This window comes from Akebia trifoliata, chromosome 16 (genome assembly GCF_017979445.1).
Source record: "Akebia trifoliata isolate Shusen 1 chromosome 16, ASM1797944v1, whole genome shotgun sequence".
Taxonomy (NCBI): domain Eukaryota; kingdom Viridiplantae; phylum Streptophyta; class Magnoliopsida; order Ranunculales; family Lardizabalaceae; genus Akebia; species Akebia trifoliata.
Window position 1 is genome coordinate 20,938,831 of NC_141390.1, and position 26,191 is coordinate 20,965,021.

The window sequence follows — 26,191 nt, forward strand, 5'->3', positions numbered from 1 at the left end:
TATAACAACAGATCAAAACATATATAATAAAATCTCAATTCAAAACCTTCATGCCTCTCGTAAAGGAGAAAAAGAATGTGATTTTCATAGAACCAAGTGTTGGTTATGGTAAGGAGTGTTTCAGAACATCATATATTGGAACAAATTACATCATACGAACGTAATAATGAAAATGAATATTTGGGAAAATAACAAACAACAACAAGAACAATACGCACCTGCCAATCATGAACAACCAAAACATCTCTTTAGGAAACTTGGTGGAACTGGAGTAGTTGGTGAAAGTGGTGCTGGAGCTAAGGGTTTTTTGCGAGGAAGATGTTTCAAGAAGGCTTTCACTGCTCCTTCCACTCCATCCTCAGATTCCATTGCCTTGGCCAGTTCAACGGCGGACTGCTTTACCTGTATTGATTGTTAAGAAACCATTAAGTTATTTCTTTCACTTATTGTTCATTAATGCTTGAGGGGTGCGTATGATGAAGAGAAAATGTTCTCTCAGAAAAGTCAACTTCCAACCAAAATGATCCTGAGAAAATGGGTTTCCTCAAAGTATTTCAGGGTTTGATTGCACCTACGAAAATGCCAAAAAGAGTCGGTTTTTAGTTTTGGTAAATGTGAGAGAATGAGATTAGGATTTAAAATCGTGTTCCCAGGGTTTTGGGGCACAATATCATCCCACCAAGAAGGGAATATCATTTTCTAGGGAAAAGGATTTTCCATCGAAAATGTGCAATCATGCACCTGAAAATCGTATTTTCCTGGGAAAACCATTTTCCTGCCCTTAGAATTTTTGGTTGAATAGAGATATAGGATCCAAGTATGAGTGGATGGTAGAGTAGCAGGGAACTAATATTTTTGAATTCCCAAAACTAACTCCCAAATTACAAAAAGAACAAACAATCTACACATACAGCTATATTTTCTTTATCTGATCCCCACCAAGAATGGGGGTGGGTATGATTAAACTCAACAAAATAAAATGGTCCTCAGATTTGGTCTTTTGGAATAACCCCTCTTCTTACTTTCCAGTTGCAACAGAACCACAATAGAATTATATGAACGCAGTTTCGTCATTTTTTCTGATACATGGCAAGTTCAAAATATTTTACAACTATAATCAAGTTGGCATTACACATTACTCATAAATTTTGGTCTCAAAGCAGAGTGAAAATAACAAATTCAAATGATTGGAAATAGAGCACCAAAATCACATTGACTAGAAAGGTGTGCAATGGTAGGTATTGCATGCACTCGGGAACACTTTATATGGGTCATGTTTCATGTAAACTCCTCTTGGCAGTATTAGGGGTTTTTTTTCGAAGAATTCTTGTTCAGATGGGACACTGATCTGTTTTTGCTTCTTTGAGGATTCATCAATAAATTTTCACATACCAGAAAAAAAAAAAAAAAGGGTCGGAGAGCCCTAACAACTTTTGAAGAGTTGGATAATATTTACCTTCGGATCTAGCATGAAATTTATTGCATCAACCAACTTTTGTAGTGAGAAATCATCAATTGGGATAGGAGGTGGACCTACTCCTCTAGCGTGAACTCGCTCTCCCCAGAAAGGTTGGTCTCCAAAGAAAGGTACAATTGTAGTTGGACACTAAATATCAATAAAAATATGGAGCTATGATTAGCCATCAAAGAAGTTGATCGAAATAAACTATTGACAGGAAACGATAAACAAGCAGTTACCGCAGTTTTAAGTCCAGCAGCTGTTGTTCCAGCACCCCCATGATGCACCTGAAAACAATATCTTTGTGATGGAAAATGGGGAGAGAAGAACAGAAGAAATACTAAGCATGAAAACAATCGAATGGGTGTGTTTTAGCTTAGCATTAGAGATTATGTTTTTGCCCAATATTTTTAACTCTAATGAGGATGTAATCTGAAAATGTAACAAAAACTCTCATTCGTGATCTCCATTCCATGTTCAACAGTTCGAATAATTTTTCCCTGTTTATAGTTTGCCTTCCTCTTGCACTTTCAGAACCTGCATGCTCCTTCTAACTGAGGCTATTATCAGTTTCTACTTCACACATCAAACCATCTCAATGGACCTACCCTTAGTTTATCGCATATTGGCTAAACATATTGTTTTTTTTGACTGCCCAACATTCAGCTTCATAAAACATAGTCAGTCTTAAAAAGCCTTTAAACTTATTAGAATGTGTTGGTAGGGCAGCAGTCTAGAAAAACACCTCGACTTTAAGCATCAAAGAATGCAGCTCTGAAACAATCTATCAACAGCTTCATATCTTGGTCCGTCCACCACTCCATATTCCTAGTACCAACTGAGTAACATTAACATATCTAGTTACCTAAATACCTCTACAACTTCCTTTCAAGTCCTTCCATGAACATTTCTTCTTCCAGTACGGGGATTGTTATACATGGTATATGTTGGTTTTACCAAGAACCTGATGCAAACAAATATCTAGCAGACCTCAAGGATATATTGCACAAAAACAATAAAATTGTTAAAAATTCTATTTATCCAGAGATTGTCCGAAGCAGTCACTGCCCTTTTTTACAAGTCAATCAAACCCAGAAACGCTAATATTTCTAAAATAACAAAAACTATAAACTGAAAATCATCTAAAGTGGCCATTTTTGTTTGGCCTGCTGCTCATAATAAAATTCTAACATTGTATCACCTTTATAAGAATCATCATCGATTTTTTGCTTCATGTGTAAAGGCAATGATGAATCTGTTAACCACCTTCTAATCCATTTTGAAATGATCAAGGTGTCAAGTCTTTCTATTATTGCTTGCTTCCGTTGTGTGAGGTATCTTTCTCTCCATTTGTCATTTGGTCTACTCTTGTTCCTTCTAAGGTATCTTTCTTTTTATGGCTTGTTTCTTTGGGTAGAATCCTCACCTTGAATAAGTTGATCTGTCGGGTGTGGATTACCCCAAATTTTTGCTATCTTTGTTCGAAGGACAGGGAGTCTATCAACCACATTCTTATTCATTGTTCTTTATCCCATGTTATTTGGATGTTCTTCTTATCTCGTTTCTAGGTGGATTGGGTTCTTCCTTTATCTTTTTTTGCACTTTTAGATGGTTGGAATTTCAATATCTTTTCTTCTAGAAAGAGGCATCTTTGGGCTATCCTTCCTTTCGCCATTGCTTGGGGTCTCTGGAGAGAACACAACAACAGGGTGTTCCATAGCAAGGAGAGCTCATCTCACACAGTGATTTTAGAGATTTAGGGTTTATTTTCTTTTGGTTAAAGATGAGTAAAGACTTTGAGGGAATGTGCTTCCAAGATTTTGTATTTAATTGGAAAACCGTTTGTGACTCGTAGCACTCTGCCGGGCGTGTATTTTTTATTTTTCTTTTTTCTTTCTTTCCTTGTTGTTTTTTCTTGTCTTGTTGTTTGGGGGCTATCTCAGCCTCCTCTTCTCATTTTCTTCATTAACAAAATTTATATTTATCAAAAAAAAAAAAAGTCAGTAACATGGTAGAGTCTGAATGGTAACATCACAAACCTGGGATCCAAATCAACAATATTCTAATACTATCAATAGAAACAATACCATGTTTTTGGGAATTGATATAGCTTCTGACAAAATATACATCTTGTTGATTAATTAACAAATCATAGTGGAATGGTACCTATGCCTATTTATTTTAAAATAAGCACATTAAATTGACCCCTATGATCTTGCACATGGTTTTAAATCTCCCTTTGACGTCTCATCTCATTCATGGACGAGGCTGAGACCGAGTTGTCACGGACGAGATAAATAATTTAACTTGGTTTAGAATTATTTATTCATATATATTTATATAAAAATAATTATATTGTTTTGTAAAATAAGGTCGATTAGAAGATGTTTAATCATGAAATCATATTTTTATTTAGATAATATATATTTAAATTCTAAAAAAATAATTTATTTTAATAAAAATATACAAAAATCCTGGTTGACGACAAGATTTTCAAAATCTTGAACGAGTCAATCTCGTTTATCTCACGAGATTCCGCAAGCTTGAGATGCCTTGCCTATCCATCTTGTTTGAAACCAAAGTCTTGCATCCCAAACTCATGGCAAGCCACACCCAAGACTTGAGAATGATAGAGAAGTTTAAAGCATTGACATGATAACTGATATCTATCTTGCAATAATGATACTGCATCCATTCAACACGAACTTACACTACAAGGACTGTAGAACCAAGTCTTACCACAGCTGAGCAGTGTAGGAATAGCCAGTCATGAGGACAGTTGTCCAGTAGATATATAGATTCCTTGGGTTCTGCCACTGAAAAACAATTGTCTTGGGTTAATATTTAGAACACAAGTTGGAGCAGAATGAAATAGTTACAAAGATTACAATAGCATAAAGAGAATAGCAGGTCAGAAATAAAAACTACAAACTACAAACTTACAGTTCCCAAGACCACCCCATCCTTTATTAATGATGCCTCTCTGTCCAGTGATCTCCAGAGCTTCCACAATGATTTGGGTCATTTTCTCCGGCTCTTGAACAGGCTTCATGAACCATGAAGGTTAAAATTAGAAGTGCTAGGAACAAGTACCAAATGCAAGAAAAAGTAGTAAATACTTAAAAGAGAGTTAGCTCCCCTATTGAAGACTTCAAGTAACAACATAAACAAGTAACCACCACAAATTATGTATTTCAGTTGCATTCAACCTAGATGATCTCTCTAATAGAAAGTATAAGCATAATTAGAAGACCAAGAACGGTATAACCACTCACAAGGCTTCCAAATCCAATATAAATAGGCTTTTCACCAGCTTCAAGCCATTTTACAAGAGGTTCTGGAGGAACATAGTTTGAGGCGAGATCAAGGAAGCAAAACCCAACTACATCAACCTTAGGTCCCCAGTCTGCAGATCAAGCAAAGCAGACCACATTAGCTAATACAAACAAAGATGAGTGAAAATAGCACCATCTTAGCTAAAAGATATATTTTTATGTTCCAAACCAATAGGAAAGAATGTATTATGGTAGCAGTTGTATGTATATAAGTCATATTGCCTCATTTTTTTTTTTTTTTCCTTTTGATAGGTAAAGGGCTAGTGTTAGGAAGCCAAAGTTGGGTTCAAGGGGGTTTGAACCTAAGACGTGGGAACAACACTCCAAACTTCTTACCAAGCTAAGTTGGCACTTCATATTGCCACATTTTTTTATGTTGACAAGCACATTTGATACATTGCTGAGATAATGCAGACATCTCAGAAAATCAAAGATTCTGCATATCGAATGTACTTGACAACATATCATCATAAAAGTTATACTGCAAAATCTAAGCCCAGATGAACAAATCCTATTCCCCGTTCCATACCCATGACTTCAATCCTTAGGATATTGTTTCTTCTCAAATCTTTTAGAATCTTCAACTTGTGTGTTCCTTCTAAATAGGGCTGATATAGTTATAGGTCCTCACTGCACGACCAAACCATCTTTATTGACTTTTCTTTAGTTTATCATCTATCAAAGTTGCTCCTACATTCTCCCAAATGTATTCATTTCTAATTTTATCGTCCTTAGTTTTTCCATTCGTCTCTCCTAGCATCCTCATTTTGAACAAATCATTTATTGATTGCCTAACATTCAGTTCAATAAAGCATAACAAATCTTACTGCCATATTATAATATATTTTTACCTTGTAATTTGATAGGGATGCATCGACCACATAGCACTCTAGCACACCTCCACTTCAAACATCAAACTATAATACTAAGGTCAACATCTATTGGGCTTTGTGGAGCCTAGTTATATTTTGATCCGGTTGACGACCCGACCCGACTCGAATAATGTTTGCGTGGTATTTTGATGGGATATTTTATGAGGCTTAATCCATGGAGTGGAGGCTTGGGCCGATAGGCCCAAGCCGGAACACTCATGGATAAGCCTCCTAGAGGCCCAGGGGGCAACGTCCCTGGGAAAAATTGTTGGGCCCGTTTTGTAACCCATTGTGTATCTTGTGCGCAATATATAAAGGCCGTTTTTGGTGATTAGGGTTTTTTAAGGTTTTGATTATCGTCTTTGAGACTGGAGCCGCACTTTGTAATTCTTCTCGAAAATAGTGAAATCTCTGCAACTCCGTGGACGTAGGCAAATTGCCGAACCACGTAAATAATGTCTTGTGCGTGTGATTGTTTTCTTTTTCGACATGTGTGTTTTTCTCTATTTCTTGTTTCTCACAGGTTGGGAATTTCGGGTTGAATTCCTTACAACATCCTCCTAAATCTCTCCATACTTACAGATAATAGAACCAAAGCAACGGAAATGGTCATTTCAAGGTATTTCTTAGACCATGCCCTACTTCCCTCTGTGATACGAGTCAAGTTGCACTCATGTACTCTCTCTTGGTCCTATAAGTTATAAATTAGATGAGAAGAGAGAAAATAGATGGACAAGAGAGAAAAGAAGAAGAAATAGGGAAAGGAAAAAATGTGAGATTAGGGTTAATCAGCCTCTCTCATTATTTCTATCAAAACTTGTTATAATTACAAGATATACTCCCCATACTACTAAATATTATGCTAGAACCCCTCTAACATAACATAATACATTATTTAGCTATTTCTACACTCCCCCTCAAGTGGGGCATAGATATTAATCATGACCAACTTGCCAAAAACTTCATCCAGTTTTCTCTTCGGAACCCCTTTAGTCAACACATGCCAGTTGATCCTCTGAGTTTACATATGAGAAGCACATAATTTTAGACTCCACTTTCTCTCTAATAAAGTGTCTGTCAATCTCAATATGGTTCATACAGTCATGTTGGATAGGGTTAAGGGCTGCTTTGTTATCACGGTAAAGTCTCATAGGTTATGCTTCCTTAACACCAAATTCACCTAATAAGATTTGAACCAAATAATCTTTATTGTACCCCGAGCCATGGCTTGATATTCTGCCTCAGCACCGGACAAAGCAACCACAATTAGTTTCTTGCTTCTTCAAGTAACTAGATTACTTCCAACAAATGTACAATACCCTAAGTGAATCGACGGTCATCTTTGGCTCCAACCCAATCTGCATTTGTGATTGCTTCTATTTTGAAATGACCATGATTAGCATATAAAATCCCCCTTCCAAGGCAACTTTAAAGAACCTAACGACTCTTTCAGCTGCTTCCAAGTGAGGAGTCCTTGGGGCATGCATATACTGAATAATAGCATTGACCACAAATGTTATATCTGGTCTAGTCAATTGCAAGTACAAGAGACGACCTACCAATCTCTGAAACTTCCCAATATCTATTAACAATTCACCTTCTGTGTTATCAAGCCTCTGATTGGAATCCATTGGAGTATCTGTAGGATTGACACCAAGTTTCCCAGTATCATGAAGTAAGTCCACAACATACTTGCATTGAGAAATAAATATGCCTTTCTTGAACCGAGCCACTCCAATTCCAAGGAAATATTTTAGATCTCCTAGGTCTTTAATCTCAAATTCAGTGACCAAAAACTTCTTCGACCTCTATATCTTATGAGAGCAATTTCCTACCACCACTATATCAACATATACAATAAGAACGGTGATGAAGTCATTCTCCTTTTCACAAAAAGAATGATCCACATGACTTACCCTACTTACTTCACCACTTTATTGAACCAAGCCCAGGGAGACTGTTTCAACCCATAAATTGATTTTTTTTTTTTTTGTTATCTACACACTCTTCCTTCACTTTCTAGAGTCTACCATAGAGGAGGATGCATGTATACTTCTTCTAGTTCTCCATTTAAGAGGACATTTTTTACATCTAACTGATGTAAAGACCAAGATAAATTTGCAACTAAGAGTAACAACACCCTAATATTGTTCATCTTGACTATATAAGCAAATGTTTTTGTGTAATCAATCCCCCAAGTTTGTGAATACCCTTTTGCTACAAGTTGTACCTTGTACCTTTCCACTGTGTCATCATCTCTATGATTTACAGTAAACACCCACTGGTTATTTTCCTTCTACCAAAACTACCATCTCCCATGTATTATTCTTTAATAGAGCATTTATTTCTTCTTAGATTGCTTTCTTCCATTCAGGTGTTTTTAAAGGCTTCTGCAATACTGTTAGGAATGGGAATAGAAGAAATGGACGAAACGAATGCGCGATATGCAGGAGATAGTAAAGAATAAGAGATGTTAGAAATTGAGTGCACGGTGCAGGAGCGAGTTCCCTTCTTTAAGGCAATAGGTATATCAAGATTAGAATGATTAATAGGAAAAACAGAAGAATTATTACCTGGTGCCAAAGAATCCAACTGGTTGGTGTGATCAACGAGATTTTCTTGTTGGATTGTCTTATGACGACAGGAATAAACTTTCAACTTGTTTTCTTTATCTATTGACTCCCTTGACATAGGATATTTTCCCTTATCTACTAAAATCTCTGACACAAGACTAGCAATGAAGGGTTACATATATCAGTAGATAGAAGAGCTACATATAGCAACGAAGGTATTGGGTTTGGATTCTGATGCTGCCATTTTTCAATACTCATCTCCCCTTAAAAAATGGCATTTGAATGAAAAAATGGAGTAAACTAAAAGAATGAGACATCTCTGGAGACGTATCATTTTCCAGTGCATGGACCCAAGCACATATATCCCTTCTGAGTTGACTAGTACCCACAAAATCACCTCGAATAGCTTTAGCATCTAACTTAGTACGGTTGGGACCAAGAATATGAATGAAGCACAAGCAACCAAAGACCCGTAGTAACAAATGGGACGAAGAATGACCTGGAATGAATAGTTGAAGAGGAGACTGGAAATTGATGACCTGCGATGGCATACGATTTATAAGTTAGGTGACGTAAGCAATGCATCACCCCAGAACTTCTTAGGGACAAACATAGACAATTGCAGCACTCAAACAACTTCTAGAAGATGACACTCTTCCTCTCAGCTAAATTATTTTCTTGAGAGGTATAAACACAGGAATTCTTGTGAACAATCCCATGCTCTACAAGGTATTGTTTCAATTCTTCTTCAAAGTATTCTTGAGCATTGTCTGATTTTAATAGACTTTTCAAACAGAGTTTGAATCATCTTGTGAAATTGTTTTATCTATCGAGGGAACTTAATCTCTGGTGCGGATTAGATAAGTCCAAGTGTATCTGTTGTAATCATCTACAAAGGAAACAAAAAATCTGTATCTCCCGTCAGCCGTAGTAGGAGCAGGTCCCCATACATCAGTGTGCACAATTGTAAAAGGAGAAATAGATCTTTTATTACTTGAATGAAAAAGAGCTCTACAATGCTTAGCCAACTGACAGACTTCACACTGAAGACTCAAGATAGACATCGACTTGAATAATGAAGGAAACAAAAATTTTAAAGTCTAAAAAGAAAAATGACCCAGAAGAGCATGCCACAAGAAAATGGATTGATGAGACTGACTAAGACAAATACTCTGACTAACAGACTGAAGAGATGTGGATGGTGCTGAAGACGAATCTAAAACATAGAGACCATTCGCTTTTCTACCCCTACCAATAGTCTTACCCGAAGCCAAGTCCTGAAAAACACAATGATCAAGTAAGAATGTGATTGAACAATGTAAGGATTATGTAAGACTACTCACAGAAAGGAGATTGATGAACATGTTAAGAACATGAAGCACAGATGATAAAGACAAGGAGTCATCAATTTTAATCTCCCGGAAATAGTAGAGAGTAAACCATCTGTTATTTTAACCTTGTCTTTGCCAAACAATGGATGATAAGAATAAAATATGTAAGGCATACCAATCATGTGATCAGAGACCCCTGAGTCAATGATCCATGAGGGACGAGAGGAAATGGAACTAACAATATTTGTCGAGGCATGTATACCTGACTAGGCAAAAAAGGAGAAACTGGTGGATCCTTCAAGATTTGTAAGAAGCTTGCTCAGACGCTCTATTTCTTCTCTGGCTGTAGATAATTAAACTGAAGTATTAGAACTAGTGGGACTAAACTGTGGCTGGCCGAGGATGGCATCATGAGCATTAGACTTTTGTTGTTATGGTTTGCTCTTGTTAAACTTTGTCTGTCTACCAACAAAATCCCAACATGTCTCTGGTGTGCCTAGTTTTTCCCCAATAATCACACTGAAGATGGGTCTTTTTCATCACCACCTTTCACACTCCATTTAAATCCTCCCTTATTACCGTTGCTGAACATGGAGATGAGAATTGTGGAGGGTGGTTCAGAGAGAGGTTGCATCACAATCCACCGACTATCCTCGCTTTATACAAGAGAGTACACATCCTCAATATGTGGAATGGAGTCATGATCCAAAATCTAAAACCGAATAAACTCATAAACTGGGTTGAGACCAGCCAAAAATTGGAAGACTCTGTTCTGGTTGGTCAATTTTCTGAACTCCTCAACATCATCATCATCCTTCCACTAAATCACCTGATAGTGATCCAACTCCTCCATAAAGCTTGAAGATTGGAGTAATATATTGCCAGGTTTGTCTCCCCCTGACGAAGATTAGTCACTCCTTGGTGAAGCTAAAAGACACGAGACACAATCTTCTCCTGAGAATAAGTCTTAGTAACCTTTTCTCAAATCTGATTTGTTGTATCTAGGAATAAATAATTCCTACTGAGTTGGGATTGGGTGGAATTCAATAACCATGACATTACCGTCAGATTATTTTGTTCCCACCGATCATACAAAGGATCAGCCTCCTTGGGCTTTGATATACGACCTGGGAGGTACCCTAATTTCCCTCTTCCGCCGATATACATCTTAACAGACTGAGACCACTCTAGGAATTGGTACCATCCAATTTTATCGTTGTAATCTGAGCTCAGAGTTATCTCCATAACCCATTATTGGAGGAATAGTCACAGGAGCACCTCGATTGGATCCACTAATGTTTGAATACTATTCACCGACATATTTACTTCAAAAACTAGTAAAACACTTGTTGGATATGATTCTGATCTAACAAAGATCGAAAAAATGACCAATATATATATATATATATAGGGAAATGTTCAACACCCTAAGCTTTACCCTACACTTTAACAAACGTGTTTTGTCCTACATGGGTTAGAAGTTTTGGAATGGGCTGATTTTTGGTGAGGATGATCTCTATGATTAGAAGATCATCCTCACCAAAAATCAGCCCATTTCGAAATTTTTAGCCCCATGTTTACAAGTTGAAAAATCGTGGACCGTCCATTTTTTTAAACCATTTTTGATGGGGTTAGAAGTTTTGGAATGGGCTGATTTTTGGTGAGGATGATCTCCTCACCATAGAAATCATCCTCACCAAAAATCAGCCTATTCCAAAACTTCTAACCTATGTAGGACAAAACACGTTTGTTAAAGTGTAGGGTAAAGCTTAGGGTGGGGAACGGGACCCATATATATATATGAAAACAAAATAGACTGTGCAGCAAAACTATTGGAGTATTTTCTTCACCGAAACTTCAAATCTTCACAGAATCAAGCTAGACCACTTCCAATGTGTAGAGAATTTTCATATTGACCAAATCCATCAAGCAAACCCTTGCGAAAAAAACCCCATGAAATCAAAAGAACAGAACTTCAAGAATCTGTTTTTTCCGATTATTTTTGAAAACCTCCACAAACTCAATCAAGAACTCATCTAAAATTTGGGCAAAAGATACTAAAAACCTCCACAAATCATGGCAATTCAAGCCATGTATTTTTCGAACAAACCCTGCTGATGTCAGCAGCTGCTACTGTGGTCTTCGACAAAGACACAAAAAAACAATCAGATTCCTTCGATGATCTAATGCTCTAATACCAAGTTGTAAATTAGAAAAGAAGAGGAGAGGAGACGTAGAGATTAGGGAAAGGAAAAAATATGAGATTAGATTTAATCAACCCCTCTCATTATTTATATCAAAACTTATTATAATTACAAGATATTCTCCATAATACTAAATATTGCTAGAACCCCTCTAACATAACATAATACATTATTTAGCTATTTCTACAACAGGCAATACTAGGTAAATAGCATTTGACACAAAAAAGAGAAATTAATGAAGCCCACATGGAGATGAATCAAGGATTGAATTTTTGTGAGGATAATCTCCTAAACATAAATATCATTTTTATGAGAATAAAAAAATAAAAATAAAAATAAAAAAGAAATCAGCCAATTCAAACATTTCTAGCCTTACAAAAGTATAATACAACCAAAAACAAAAAAACTGGAGCATTCATTTGGGCTTTTTTATTCTTCCACTATTCTATTAAGAAGACTGAGCATGGAGGGCCATGTCTGAATCATCTTTGAATATAATTAAGTATATCACATCATCATGATTAAGTATTAAGCATATATATAATAGTATCTCAGTGGATTGGTGCATCTTGATGAAGGAAAGTGTGATTCTTCTCAATATTTATAAGGGCAGTTTAATTGCTTTAAACATCATGATTTAGGTTATTTATATTATAACCTAAAGGTATCAAAGTGTATTGAACTGCATTGAAACATCATTTAATTTTCCAGTGTACTTTATATATATATATATTTGTTTTTCAGCTTGCCAGTACAACCACAATATTGAGAAATGAACCTTGTTTGGTTAATAGAACCACTTTAAATGACCTAGCCTCTCTACAAATTACATTTTATATCTCTAAAACATATCAATTCAGGATATAAGATGCTTAACAAAAAAAAAGGTTATAAGATGCATCTACTCCTAGCAGAATTATGAAGTTGTCAGAATATGTTACAAAAGTCTTTTAAAAAAACAAACCTTTTGGCTTTGGAACGAGGTTAGGGCTCCAAATATATCCATGAGGTGCATCAGAAGCAGATCCTTGAGAACCACTTAAATAGGTAACAGGTCGTAGCTTCAGTTTTTTCTTCCTAAAATCATTTATCATGTCCCTTATTCCAAGCCAAATCATTGAGTCAACAATTTGGTATGATATCTGCAATATTTATAAAGGGGGCAAAAATTAACTAAAAAAAATATAGTCAAATAAAGAGCCTGAAGCTAACAATGCAGAATAAAGAAAGTATTAACATGGGCTCACCCTGTTCCCAGCTGCTTGCTTGACACGAGACAATGGATGTGCAAATGCACTAGTGGGCCTGCGATAAGAATAAAAACATCATGCATACTGCAACTTAAATATATTTCATATAAAGAAGTATGTTCCTATATCTGCTTATGTACAAGAAATTCTATCTGGAATACAGAGAGGCAAAATATATTTCTTAGCCATGTCATATGCGCACCCAAGAAATGTGTCACGACAAATGAATGATACAAGGCCTAGAAAAAGTAATCAATGGAAAAGAAAATGAAATACAAGGATAACATTTAAAGAATACTTAGAACGCTATAAGTCCATTGCACAAGCAAGACTTACGTCCATGGCATTGTGAAAAAAATATGAATTGGTACTTTCAAAGCCTCTGCAACATGTTCATGTCCTGAAAAAGTAATCGATCATGTTAGGAGTTGACTGTGCATAAAATACAAATGATATTTAAAAGGTATTGGTGCAAGTACCTCCCACACTAGACATGTAGAACAATTCCAATAAAATGGAAGATGCATCTACAATCAGTTTGGTTAGCTAGTTCATGCATGCCTAGGAGAACACATTTCAAAGCAGTTTGTTGAATATTGGGATATTTGACAACTTTTCAAAGACTGTTAGTGTAATACAAATACAATCATTCAAATAATTCTTACAACTGATGAAGGTCGGTTAGGCTCTTCTATGTATTGGTATTGTACCTATGTTGACTAGGACAAACAACAGGGGTAACCCAGTTACTATAAATATATGCCGTAAATTATATAACTATATATATAAGGTCTGCAAGTACCACAACATGACATGGGGGTCTTTGCTCCCAATTATTTTTTTGGTCAAAAACTGTTCTAATTTTGTTGATTTAATGGTGTATATGGTTGAAATCCTGGCTATAATCCAAATGTATCATCTTTGTGTAAGTTTGATTGTGGGAAAGAGCGGAAAAACGATTTCCCTCAAAATTGCCAATAACCGCGAGTTTTATGGCACAATCTCGAAGTGGACTATCCTATCAAGGCAGGAAAATATTTTCCATGCCCACCCCAATGCAAAATATTTTCTCATCGGGTGGGAAACTTCTATCTTCTTCTTTCTTTTGCGAATAAACACCAATATTTTTCCATGCATAATTGGGAAATTCTAACATTTTTCCAAAGCAGTGATATATATTCTCTCTGGAGAGAATGTTTTCTCAACAATCGAACACACCCTTAGTTCTTGAAAATTAATTAAGGCCTTTTATGAAAGCATAGAACACTTTTCCTTGAAAAAAATTTCACAACAAGAAAATTCTATTGTTTTTAAAATTTTAAAGAATTTCAGAACAGAAGAAATGTTTTTAAGGAAAATTTTCTAAGCTTCCATACAGGCCTTATATTAAAAACAGCCTAGAATACTTGACCATGTTAGGCACAGAAGATAAGACAGCCTACTACACTTGACCGTGATAGGCAGTGAGGTTTAGACATTAATATATTATAAATGATGGATATCCAAGAAAAGAGAGACGGAAAGGAAAAGTGTTTGAAGTGAGAACATGAGAAAGCCAAGTAAAAGATATAAGATTAAACCTAACCATATGCTGGGGGATTGGCAATTATGGCGTCCGCTTTAAAAGGAACACCGGAATCAGCATCAGGGTCCTTGCATGCTGCAAGTAAAGAGAATATAATTTCCTTCATTTGCTTCCGTTGAATAGGTATTTCTGAAGGTCCTGACGGTAGAAAGCCTTTATTCTTGACCATGTCTGGGTAATAGAAAACAAATCAGCAGAAAATAAATATAACAACTCATGGATGGAGATTTTTATGTTGAAACAAGGATAGTTCCACTTCCCTTTTAAATGAAATTTTACACCCAAAAAAAAAGTACAATTGAAGACTAATGAAAAATGTGAAGAAACATTTTGAAAAAGAAAAGGCCAACAGAAGAAACTTTTGAATTCTAAGGTAAGTTGATTCTAGCTAAGGGAATTCTTTAATGTTCAAAAAAAAAATGAACAGAGGCTAAGGTTGCAAGCAATGTTTTTAAATGTGACGGTGTGAGATGGGTTCAAGGTATTAAATTTGCATAATTTTTCGAAAACAATCCCAAAATAGCTCCCATTCACCAAGTACCACCATTGAAAGATGCCTACAAATATTTCTGTGAAACTTTTCTGCCAAATCACTATTACTTTCATTAAGCTTTCGATGAACATTGTATTTCAACCAAAATTTGTAATTGCAGTTTTTAAATTGCATCATTTCCTCAAAATTATATCAATTTTCTGAAATTTAGAGAAATTGAACTTCTAAACCCTGTAAAAATCATGCAAACACTATTGTTTCCTCAAAAAATGATGCATGCATTTAGGATAAAATGATAGAGATCATTTTTAGTATAAATTTACAGTTAGCAGAAAATATTCTATTTTAATAATTAAAAATTATTAAAATGCACAGAATGCAAAGGCTCCTATCAGGCCAGAATAGAGAACAAGAGAGGGTTATGGTTAAGGTTCAGTTACGAGGCAGGTAGCTACTGCACAAATTTGTTTTTACTAATCAAGAAGATGGATGCTGGTCACATACATTCAGCAAGAACTTTAGGATCTCCACCTAAAGGAAAGAACTCCAACCCGGCTGATAAGACGAACTCTTTGAAGTTTGCATGAGTTGCTAGTCTAACTCGATGGCCATAGTCCTGCATGTGAATATCCATGTCAACTAAAATTTGCCAAAGAATAACTTTATCTAAGACATGAACCTTAAAGTAATTAAATATATTTCTCTTCATTTACTTATATTCCATGATCCATCCTACTTAATGGAACCATAAGGATCTCAAGTAACCAAATGCAAAGGTTTCACGGCAATGAACATATGAAACAATATATCGAATTTGAACCACTAGATCTTCAAGGTGCCACTTAGGTATAAATTTGATCATACTAGTTGGAAACCACAATGTCCAAGAAAATAAAATCTCACCTAAAGGTCTTGTGAGAATAAATGATACTTAATATTATATGCAGGATTTTTAGTGATTGATAAAAGACAATAACAAAAGTTACTTGATTATTTGCCCCCTTTTAGCAACAAAATTAATAAAATTTTGCCTAGAAGTCGTAACAGCCATATCAGCCAACAATGCAAGTCCCAAGAAAAGTAAATAATAAATAATAATAATAATAATAATTTATCGATGGCCAACTTTTGGGTGGTGAGATCCAAATATTAACAAAGTGGCACATCAAGGACCCATTACAAGGGCAATTCAATCTTTGCATTGCTAAGACAGTAAGGGTGATTTTACAAATGTTTTTCTTTTTTGACAACGGACATGTAAAAATTGTAAAGGTTATAACAAGGAATTCCCAATATACCAAAAATCTCTATTTACACCTTTTTATAGCTGAAGAATCTGTTGCATAATTTGCACTCCTCAGCATATAAGAAAAACTAAGAGACCGCCTCTAACCAACTCCTAATGTGGTCAATCACATAAAGGAGGATATTAACAAGCTCTATAAGCTTATAGTCATAGAGCTGGAGGAGGGTGATGAGAGAATGTGCCACAAGACAACCTATATTGATGGACATACCAGTAGGAGAGCAGAGCCTTATAGACCGGTAATTAGGGTTACAGGTAGTCAATATCAGCACCTTCTTCTTAATCCACTAGTGTCTCCTATTCAGGAGAAGGTTCCAGTACGCGAGGAGGATGTTATTTGTAGGCTTCAGGAACCTGTTGTTATTGAGTTTGAAGGAGATGAAAGTGTCAAAGATAACTTTGAGTTGATAGATTAGTAAAAAGTTGTCAAGTGTATCTTTTTGTGTTGTCCAGGGGAAGTTATAGTTTGTATGACGTACAAATAGAATAGCAGAGAAATAGATATGTTGATCTTGTACAAAACAAGGTATTCATATTAATGAAAACAAATATTTTGGTCTGTAAATGTTTATAAACTGTAACAAAGTTCAATTATGTAAAGAGAAAGTTGAATTTAGAAAGTAAAAGTTTTCACTTCAATCATCTTCTAGTCTTCTCCAAACTATTAAACTATAGATACACTTCATACTCCTGAAGAAATCTGCAATCAACACCTTATGATACTCTTTAATCATCAATTCCAACATCTTTTTAACTATTTTTTACTTCGAACAACAACTTATCATAAGGAGAGTTTGAAAGAAAGAAAAAAAAAACAGTAACTTAGCATCAAGGTTAGCAAAGAGATTGGAGGATAGTTAGGAGCTTGAACTCGAAGCTAGTGGTTTGGCGTTAAACCTACGATCAAAGCTTTGAATTTAGGAAGAAAAACTACTCGAGGGAAATCAGGTAGGAATCTTGAAACCTTCATATAGTCATAAATTTTTTACAAACTGTTTTGAATACAATTGCTAGCTAACTTCACAACTTACACTTAAAAATTATAATGATTAGTTGTTTAGCTTATCTGGTTATACCATTGAATTGTAATTGTGTTAGCATGATTGTAGAAGCTTTATTTTCAAATTGTTGGGTTTTCCTCAATCAATTAACAGATAATGTTGTCCAAAAAAGATTTCAGAATGCTTTTTTTTTTATATACTTAGATCAAATGAGTTTGTATTTCACTAAAATATTATTTTCCAATGAATGTCCAAACAATATAAATTTTGTGGGAAAATGATGGATTGGTCTTATTGATGGATGGATGATGAGAACATGTAGTTCTCAATTGATCGCGTGTATGTTTGAATGACTCCAATTTTAGGAAACACATTGGCTATGCCATGTAAGTCTTGATAGATTGGTTGATAGGCATTAGATTATGGAGGATCATTCACACAAACATGATTTGTATTTTAAATTATTTGAAACCTAGATAAAGAAAAAAAAAAGGACAGGCTAGAAATTTTCTTTATTCAATTTATCTATATATATTTTTTTGCTTTCAAAAGAGACATCTTGTGTCTCATCGAATCCAATGTTGCATGAAGTAAAGTAAAAGAAAGAAACTTATAGGACGGAGATTAATAGATCTATTTATCTACGATCGAATTATATTTGATCAATACACCATTGTCAATATGAACATTAAGAGACCAAAAGAAATGCAATTTATTAATACAGAAAAAAAGGACTTGTGTTGGATTGGCACTACATAGATGATCCACATAAAAAAAGTGTGGATGAAACATCAAAATAATAATAAGGAAAAGAAAATTTGTATATACTAATGTACATGAATCAATATGAAAGCCTATAAAGGCAACTTACCACTGCATTCAAGAGGTGGTCAATTGCCTAGGATAGTACTCGAGGTTCTCATTCTCCTTGGTGTATGGGACACTACGGAGAATAGGATCACTAGTGAAATCCAGGAGATTCCTCTCTACTTTTATTGATGAACTTGTTTGTAAAAGTAGTTGTTATACTATATAGAGTAGAGATGTATGAGGTTCACATGTTTACCACATTGGTATTAAGACACGAGGGGCAATGCTCTTGGGCTTCTTAGTGATCACTGAAAGTTTGTAGTTGTCAAATGATTGACCTTACCGTTAGTTAAATTCAGTATTGTGTTCTTGATCAATGACTTACCTGACTCGGATAAATGGTCACTCAATTGTGGTATGCAAGACTGCCCACAAAATAAGGACAGAACGGTGGTGTTACACAGCGGTTAAGTATTGGGACATTCAATTACCACAAGTGGGGGTTCCTCGTTACTCTTATCAACTACACTACCATTGTTTGTATTATGTATTGTGATTGACAAATAATTTTGGTAGAACATGCATTATTTCAAAATTGTTTAGAATGCTCAAGATTGCATACGTGACTATATGTTGGACACTTGATTTATGTTGGGTAACTCATGCTACTCACGCCTCGCTCCACCTTCAGTTGCAAGTGATCTAACACTTTTAATCAAAAGTGGAAAGCCTTCGTAGTGTATTTGGTGAGAAACTCAAGAATTTTTATGTGAGTCATTAGGTTCAAGTTAAGAAAAAATAGAATGAATTGTGATTAATTAAGATATAATTATGTTTATTTCATTGTTATTGTAGTTTGTATTGTGTTGGGTCTCATCTCACGCCTTGAGATTCTAACACAAATCATGGGGATATGTGTCGGGTTAGGGCGTGACAGATCAATGCTTATTAAATGCAACCAAGCAACGTAGTGCATCCTCACACCAGATGGGGATTATTTTACACAAAATAGTCCCTAGAATCAATACCATTGGTATTACAAGGGTTCTACAACCAAAAAAAAAGTGGGTAAACATAGACGAGAGAATTAATCACCACATCTTCAGCCGAACTACAAATCCTCCAAAATCAATCTTGAAATGTTTAGAAATTTGGGGTGATTATAGATTGTTAACCAACCAATTACTCCAAAAGACTGATCTGTTGGAGAGGAGGAGAACTATGAATATAAGGTCACAGGGCTTAATTGAGGTATGACAAACACGAGAGTGGAGGAAAATATACACTCACCACTCTCCCTCACCTATAAGGGTGGAAAGAATTGAACATGTGACCTATACAAACCTAGCGCTCTGATACCATGTTAACCAACCAATTACCCCAAAAGATCGATCTGTTGGAGAGGAGGAGAACTATGAATATGAGAGGGTCACGGGGCTTAATTGAGGCATGACAAAAACGAGAGTGGACGAAAATATACACACAACATAAACTTATTGATGCAAGCCACCAAAAAGGCTTCCACAAATTGCATCCATTTGATGAATAAAATTTTGGAGGAAAAAAACTCATTCCAATCAAGTCTTCCAAAAACCATCAAAATGACTTCAAAAAAATTTGAAAAAATCACCACAAATGGCAAAAAATTCAACTTGCTAACCTAGGTTCTTTTTTAACGTATGTTTTTTTTACGCCTAATAACATCAGCAGTACGGAATCTAATGTCAACACTCCAACAATCCTCTAATATGGTCTTCTTTGATCTTCAAACCATCTAGCCCTTCATTGGCTCTGATACCAAGTGAATATTCTAAGTAAAAAGGGAAGAAAACCTAGAAAAGAATGGTGAAAATAGAAAAAAGTTGAATCAGGAGAACAGAAGTTCATGAGTCATGATTTGTTACTCCAAGGATCGCTTGTAGAATATACTTGGGGTGACAATATTACCCCTAGACATAAGAAAAGAGACAAACATGTACATCATGAAGGTAAAACAACCATTCTACCCTTATAACACACAGATCACAATTAATCTTAGTTGTCCTGCATTAGTTCATTTTAGGAGCTATTGTCTACATTAAGGGACCTCGTCAATAGGTCAACCATCTCATTAGCTTTTTATGTAGTGTCCTTGAAATTTAGGGGCATGCCCCTATTAAGTTAACACATACCTATGAAAAGAAAATACATCAACATTGTAAAAATGTCTCTCTGATGAAAACAGTTGCATTTCTTTTTTCAGATTCAGCTTGCTCAAGATTATGTTTTGCTTTGAACCTGGTAATATCAGGAAACAACGTTGCAATCACACATTATCAGTTGAAAATAAATATCTATTACACAAGCAATTATAATAGTCCTACCTCAATTTGACATAGGAGCTAATGTCCTACATCAAGGGACCCTTGGGAAAGTTGTATGAGCATGGTTTGTGAATGGGTCAACCATCTAAATAGCTTTTATGTAGAGTGGCCTTGAAATTTAGGGGCATGCCCCTTTTAGGTTCATTAATACCAATAACTCAATAATTATAATTACCTATGAAAAGAAAATACATCAACATGATAAAAATGTCCCTTTGAGGGAAAGAGTATCATTTCTTTTTTCAGATTCAGCCCGGACAAGATTAAATTTTTATTTGAATCTAATAGTATCATCAGGAAACAACATTACAATCAAGCATTAGCTGTTGAAAGTAAATATCTACAACACAGAACACAATGAATCAGAAATTCTAGACTTGCAACAAGATAAAGGTCAACAAGTTGTTAGTGGGAAAAAAAAATTTTGAAACTTAAAAAAATAAAATAAAAACAAGCTCACAAAAATGAGAAAAGATCACAACCTGTAGGCGTTTACCAATGGCAATAAAGGGCTGAACATCTCCTCGTGTACCAACAATAAGTATTACTATTTGCAATGGTGGTATGTACTGAAGGTCAGCACTGTCGAGAGGTTCTTCATCAGCAGCTTCATTATAAACTTCTTCAGTTCCAAAATCAAGATTTTCAGCTTTAACATCCCCTGGAACTTCAAATTCTACAGTTCCATCATGTTTCACAGTAGCCATTCGTTTAAACATTTCAAGCTGCAGAACTATAATAGTCTAGTAAGAATCCCACCAAGTGCAAAATTACCAAAAGATCAAGTAGTAATGATAAATACAAAATTGCAAATCTCAATAGTCCAATAAGATCTTTGGAATTCCAGGCTTTTCCAAGAAGCATAACAAACATAAAACACTGCCATCCGCCACCAATTGAAGTATAACCTAAAAAAATAAAGGTAGCGACGCAACATACACACCCTGAGGGCATTCAAGAACTGCCCCAATAGGTGATACCCAAATTGCAAATGAGATGCACTAGGAATTCATGCAAAGTTGACATTTGAGATCATGTTATCAGGTATACATGTAACTTGATGAAAACAAACAAAGGCTACCATATGTCAAAGTCTTCTACTTGAACCAGATTTGATATTCAATATGCTTTTCCATAGTTTTGACAATAATTATCCAAACTACTCTTTAAGTTGGAAAAGTTTATAAAGCTCCTTCATGCCAAATTAATTCAAAACTTCAATTGACCAAAGCTTAAGGGAAATTCAAAATTTAATACCTTTATAAATTGAAACGTTTGATGGAAAAAACTAGGTTATTAATAATTTGAATACAACACTCTAAAATATGGAAGTCTCATACATGTTTCAAAGTTTAGTTGCACAAGCTAAAAGGGTGAGAAAGCTGATATATTTATGAGAGTCCGCCAAAATAAATAAAGCATTAGAAAGCATATTCCGAAACTAATTTTAAAGAATTAAAAGTGGCAACTGATTTAGATATTGGGCTTGAGGAAACTATGTGAATTTATGTCAACTTTTGCTGCACATTGAGGTGTGTATTTCCATATCCAAAAGCATCAAAAACATACTCCCAGGTAAAATTAAATAATGTATTTTCAAAGAGAGGTCCCTTGATTTATGTTATTTGCAAATGATCTAGTATCAATCAATAAAACTAAATATGCAATAAATACAAAACTAGAACTACGAATGTATAACTTCACAATTAAGGGTTTTGAGATAAGTAATACCAATGTAAAAGTACAACTCTAGTACGGACCCTCTTAAAGATGAGACACTAGTCGTGATTGATGAGTATAATTACACCAAAGAAGCACTCATGTTATTTAGGTTTTAGTATTTATAAAGAAGAAAAGATTGATGATGATGTGTAGTGTTGGGTAGCAAAAGTAGAGTTGAGCCTCTGGAATATTATGTGACATGTTTACCAGCCAAACCGAGGGAAAACTTTTATAGATGCCCTGAAGACCAAGTATGTTATATAGAGTTAAATGTCTGGGCAGTCAATAAACATGTTTGCAGAATGAGCGTAGCATAGATGAGGATTCTGTGATGGATGAGTAGTAAGAAGCATAACAAAATTGAGAACACTCAAGGGAGTCAAGGAATAGCACATATTTTTATGTAAAATATAAAATTCCATCTCATTTGACAAAATCATTCGACTGTTATGCCCTGAAGACCAGCTATGCTATATAGAGTTAAATGTTTGGACAGTCAGTAAGCTTGTTTGTAGAATGAGCATAGCATAGATGACGATTATATGATGGATGAGTAGTAAATATGTACTATTTTTATGTTTGGGCATATTTTTATATTTTTATATAAAGTCGAATGAGATGGTTTGAGCATGTAAAATGAAGGAAGCATGCTTCTGACCATCATTTAATATGAGCATATATTATTGTGACAAGGAATATCTTAGCAATTCAGTAGGATTTCCAAGTTAAATAGTAATATAACTACTTTAGAAGACATTCTCCAATGGATTATACCTTCTGGCTGATGGAAACCTTGTCATCAAAAATATGTGCTGCCTGATGACATATAGGATTTTGTTGATGCCCCTCAATGCTTGATCTTTCTAACTTAAATTCATTCATGGTTGACTCTAACTTGCCAGCATTTGAAGTCTCCCCAGGCAAAGTTTTTACTTTAGGATAACTCGTATCGGCAATCCCTGAATAAAGTACATTCAGAAATGGCATTATAATGATTTATCAAAAGAAGGCCGTTGGAACTATAAAGAAGGAAGAAAGCCATTGGAAGAAAACTACCACCAAACATGTCCATACAGAAACTTTAACTCACCCTGTCAGAACATGGCCTATATCCAACCATGACCAATATAAGCCACAACTAAATAGACAATCCACCATGCTTTGCAAATATCTAGAAATAATTGTTGATAAAGCTAGTAAAGGAACCCCATGAAGTTCAAAAGGGAACGAAAAAAGTTACAACAAAAGAGGGTATCATGTAAAATCAATGGCTTGTAGAGTTCCACCAAATAAAATCATGACCAAAACAAATATTACCTGTTATGTAAATATCTTCAGGTGATAAAAATTTATGCCTTCCTTATCAAAATGCCAAAGCCGACTTTAAGTAAATTTGAAAAAGATAAAACATTTGAGAAGATCTCAGCTATTGGGGATGAGCAAACATTTTATAGCTACTAGGCAAGCCAGATTGGTGTTCAGTAATTAGTATGTGAAGGCGTGTTTTGAACCTAGGTCATGGTATCAACACTCGCGTACTTTAACCAATGTAGCAAGCTGGCATCTTTGAATTCTCTTAAACATTTGAAAGGCATCAAGTTAATGTGATATCCTTGAGGCCGCGAATTCAAGTCTAGCTTGCCCATTAAAAAAAAGTTAGTGATGACATCCTCTTTATAATCAACCAACGCAGCCTCCCCATTGTCATCCTTTTCAATATCATCCAAAAGAGAAAGCTCTCAATATGATGCCAACATCAAAGATATGCCCACATTACTTTCTCTAGAAATTTCTTAATCGTAGAAAAATTATTATCCCTTAAAATGGATTCGGTATTGCCTTCGCTAAGCATCTCCCCATAAAAGATTAGTGGTGATCCCCACGGTTTAAAATCCCATTTTTCTACATTATTTCGGTTTTTTTAAATAAATTGAAACATTGACCTTTAACCAATATAAATTGTTCTTATTCAAAAATACATAGAAAACTATTTTGTAAGTATTTAAAATGAAAATTATAATTAAAAACATACTTTTTCACATCAATAGGCATTAGATTTTAAGGAAAATTACAAAATGAACCCTGACAGAGGGAATTCTTTCTAAATACCCCTAACTTTTGTGTTGTAACTTGATAGTCCAATTATCGCTTCACCCCTTGTTGGGCACCACCTGGTGCTTTAAAAGGCTAGGTACACAAGGCACGTGCTGGAAGTGGTGACGGGCGTGTCCATGGGATCAGTCGAACTAAGTCTGGATACCCATGTATCAAAAAAAAACTTGATAGTCCAGTTAGTAAACTTTTTTGCTTTCTTAATGCCCCGTTGTCCCCTTTCAGTTGTTGAGATCAATAATTCAAATCGTTGAACTCGACGCTTAAACATGAATCATTGAGATCAACGATTCAAATACTTGATCGGAGTCAAGTACAGGGCCGAGTTGTGGTTCACACTCAACCCGAACTGAGAACATGACTCTCCTATGGAGATCGGAAATTAGCCGTGTGAACCATCAATCTAATGGCTCCGAAAACCAATGATACCATTAGATAATATATATATTCTTTAAACTGATATCATTGCACTCTTTTGATGATGTTTTCTAGTTCATAGAAATTTTTTCATAAACGAGGGACACCCTGGTCTAAATTACATCAATATCACTTTGTATATTATCATAACGCTCATAGGATTAAAGTTCTTTTTCTTTTTTATTTTTGGCGCATTAAGTCGGCATGAATTACATAGTGTCTATAAGACATTTCTGCGTGAATTATCACCAAGAAACTGTACGATTCTAAGAACAAGCAACCACCAAAAACTTACCCCTTCCCATTTTAAATGGAATTAGTTGTTAATGCACATGCACCCTTGATCTTAGTACAAAATACTCCAACACAACTAAATTTTACCATAAGAAAAAGACTTTCATACTTATTGACTTATATCTCCTCTATTGAACAATATGATCAAAATTACCGAAATGAAATTAACAAAACAAAAGCAATTTTTATCACATCTCGTTCTTCATTCCTGAAATTACGAAGTGACCATCAATTTTACCCCATGAAACACAGCAAGTCATCATCATCAAATCCTTATCCCAATAAAATTACAGAGATCACAAAACACATAACATCCTCAACAAAATGAGTAAGATTTAGACAAATTCGATTATAATTAACAACCCTAATATGCAAGAAAAATTAAAGAATTTAAATTTATATCATCAATCAAAATTTACGAAACAGATCCAAAGTCACCCAAATTGCTTACGATCATCTTCACCACCGCCACCATCAACAACCACCTCAACATCAGAACTATCTGAAGAAGAGATTCGACCATTCGTAGCCCCTGATTCATGAGAAACTTCAGTTTTGTTGCTCTCATGCTTCTGTAGATGCAGATCTGAAGAACTTTGCTCTCCTTCGTTTGCAGACGCCATGGAAGGAGAGAAGGAGGGATAGCAAGACGGACATACAGACAGCCACAGAGACAGAAATTTGCCAGAGAAGATTATTGAATTTAAACCGAAGTTCTGAAACTGTTTTGAGTTTTAGATTTTGGGAGCATATGGCTGCCACGTGTCTATGACAGTTCTTTTCAACTATAGCGATGAACGATGAAGCTATCCCTCTATTATTAGATTTGGAGAGGCATAAAAACCTGTTGTTACCTCGAGATTTGTTCTAAACATAGGGATTTGTATAGATGCCACCTTTTATTTATTTATACTTTGGTCGGTCCTCGGTAAAAAAAAAATTCGATGCTGGAGTCCAAGACAAAGAAAAAAAAGAAAGAGAACTACTATTCCCACACCAGCTTTTGCTAACGCCACTTCAATTGTGTGTGATTCTTTGATAATAAATGTGGCACTAGTAAAAAT

General features: G+C 35.2%; 1 protein-coding gene across 3 annotated transcripts; it reads right to left on the minus strand.

The window, feature by feature from the left end:
• Positions 1-25,878, minus strand: LOC147382804 (sterol 3-beta-glucosyltransferase UGT80A2-like). 3 transcript variants are annotated; one of them, XM_086428676.1, is made up of 14 exons: positions 25,579-25,872; positions 23,079-23,263; positions 21,065-21,307; positions 15,607-15,718; positions 14,610-14,780; positions 13,361-13,424; positions 13,022-13,079; positions 12,739-12,916; positions 4,735-4,865; positions 4,403-4,505; positions 4,199-4,275; positions 1,699-1,746; positions 1,457-1,606; positions 1-402 (listed from the first exon to the last, which is right to left on the minus strand). In XM_086428676.1, the coding sequence occupies exons 1-14, from the start codon at positions 25,748-25,750 to the stop codon at positions 226-228; spliced, it is 1,869 nt and encodes a 622-aa protein (XP_086284802.1). In that variant the 5' UTR covers positions 25,751-25,872; the 3' UTR covers positions 1-225. The 3 variants fall into 3 exon arrangements, with proteins under 3 accessions (XP_086284802.1, XP_086284804.1, XP_086284803.1); XM_086428678.1 differs by lacking the exon at positions 25,579-25,872 and having other exon boundaries at positions 21,065-21,315; positions 23,079-23,220; XM_086428677.1 differs by lacking the exons at positions 1,457-1,606; positions 1,699-1,746 and having other exon boundaries at positions 25,579-25,878.
• Between the last annotated feature and the right edge of the window lie 313 nt (positions 25,879-26,191).

Coding starts and splice junctions, on each gene's coding strand:
- LOC147382804 (XM_086428676.1), bottom strand. CDS start 25,750: ATGGCGTCTGCAAACGAAGGAGAGCAAAGTTCTTCAGATCTGCATCTA. Junction 15,719..21,064: donor CCATTGGTAAACGCCTACAG/GTTGTGATCTTT, acceptor ATTCACATGCAG/GACTATGGCCATCGAGTTAG. Junction 1,747..4,198: donor TCCTACACTGCTCAGCTGTG/GTAAGACTTGGT, acceptor TATTGTTTTCAG/GTGCATCATGGGGGTGCTGG.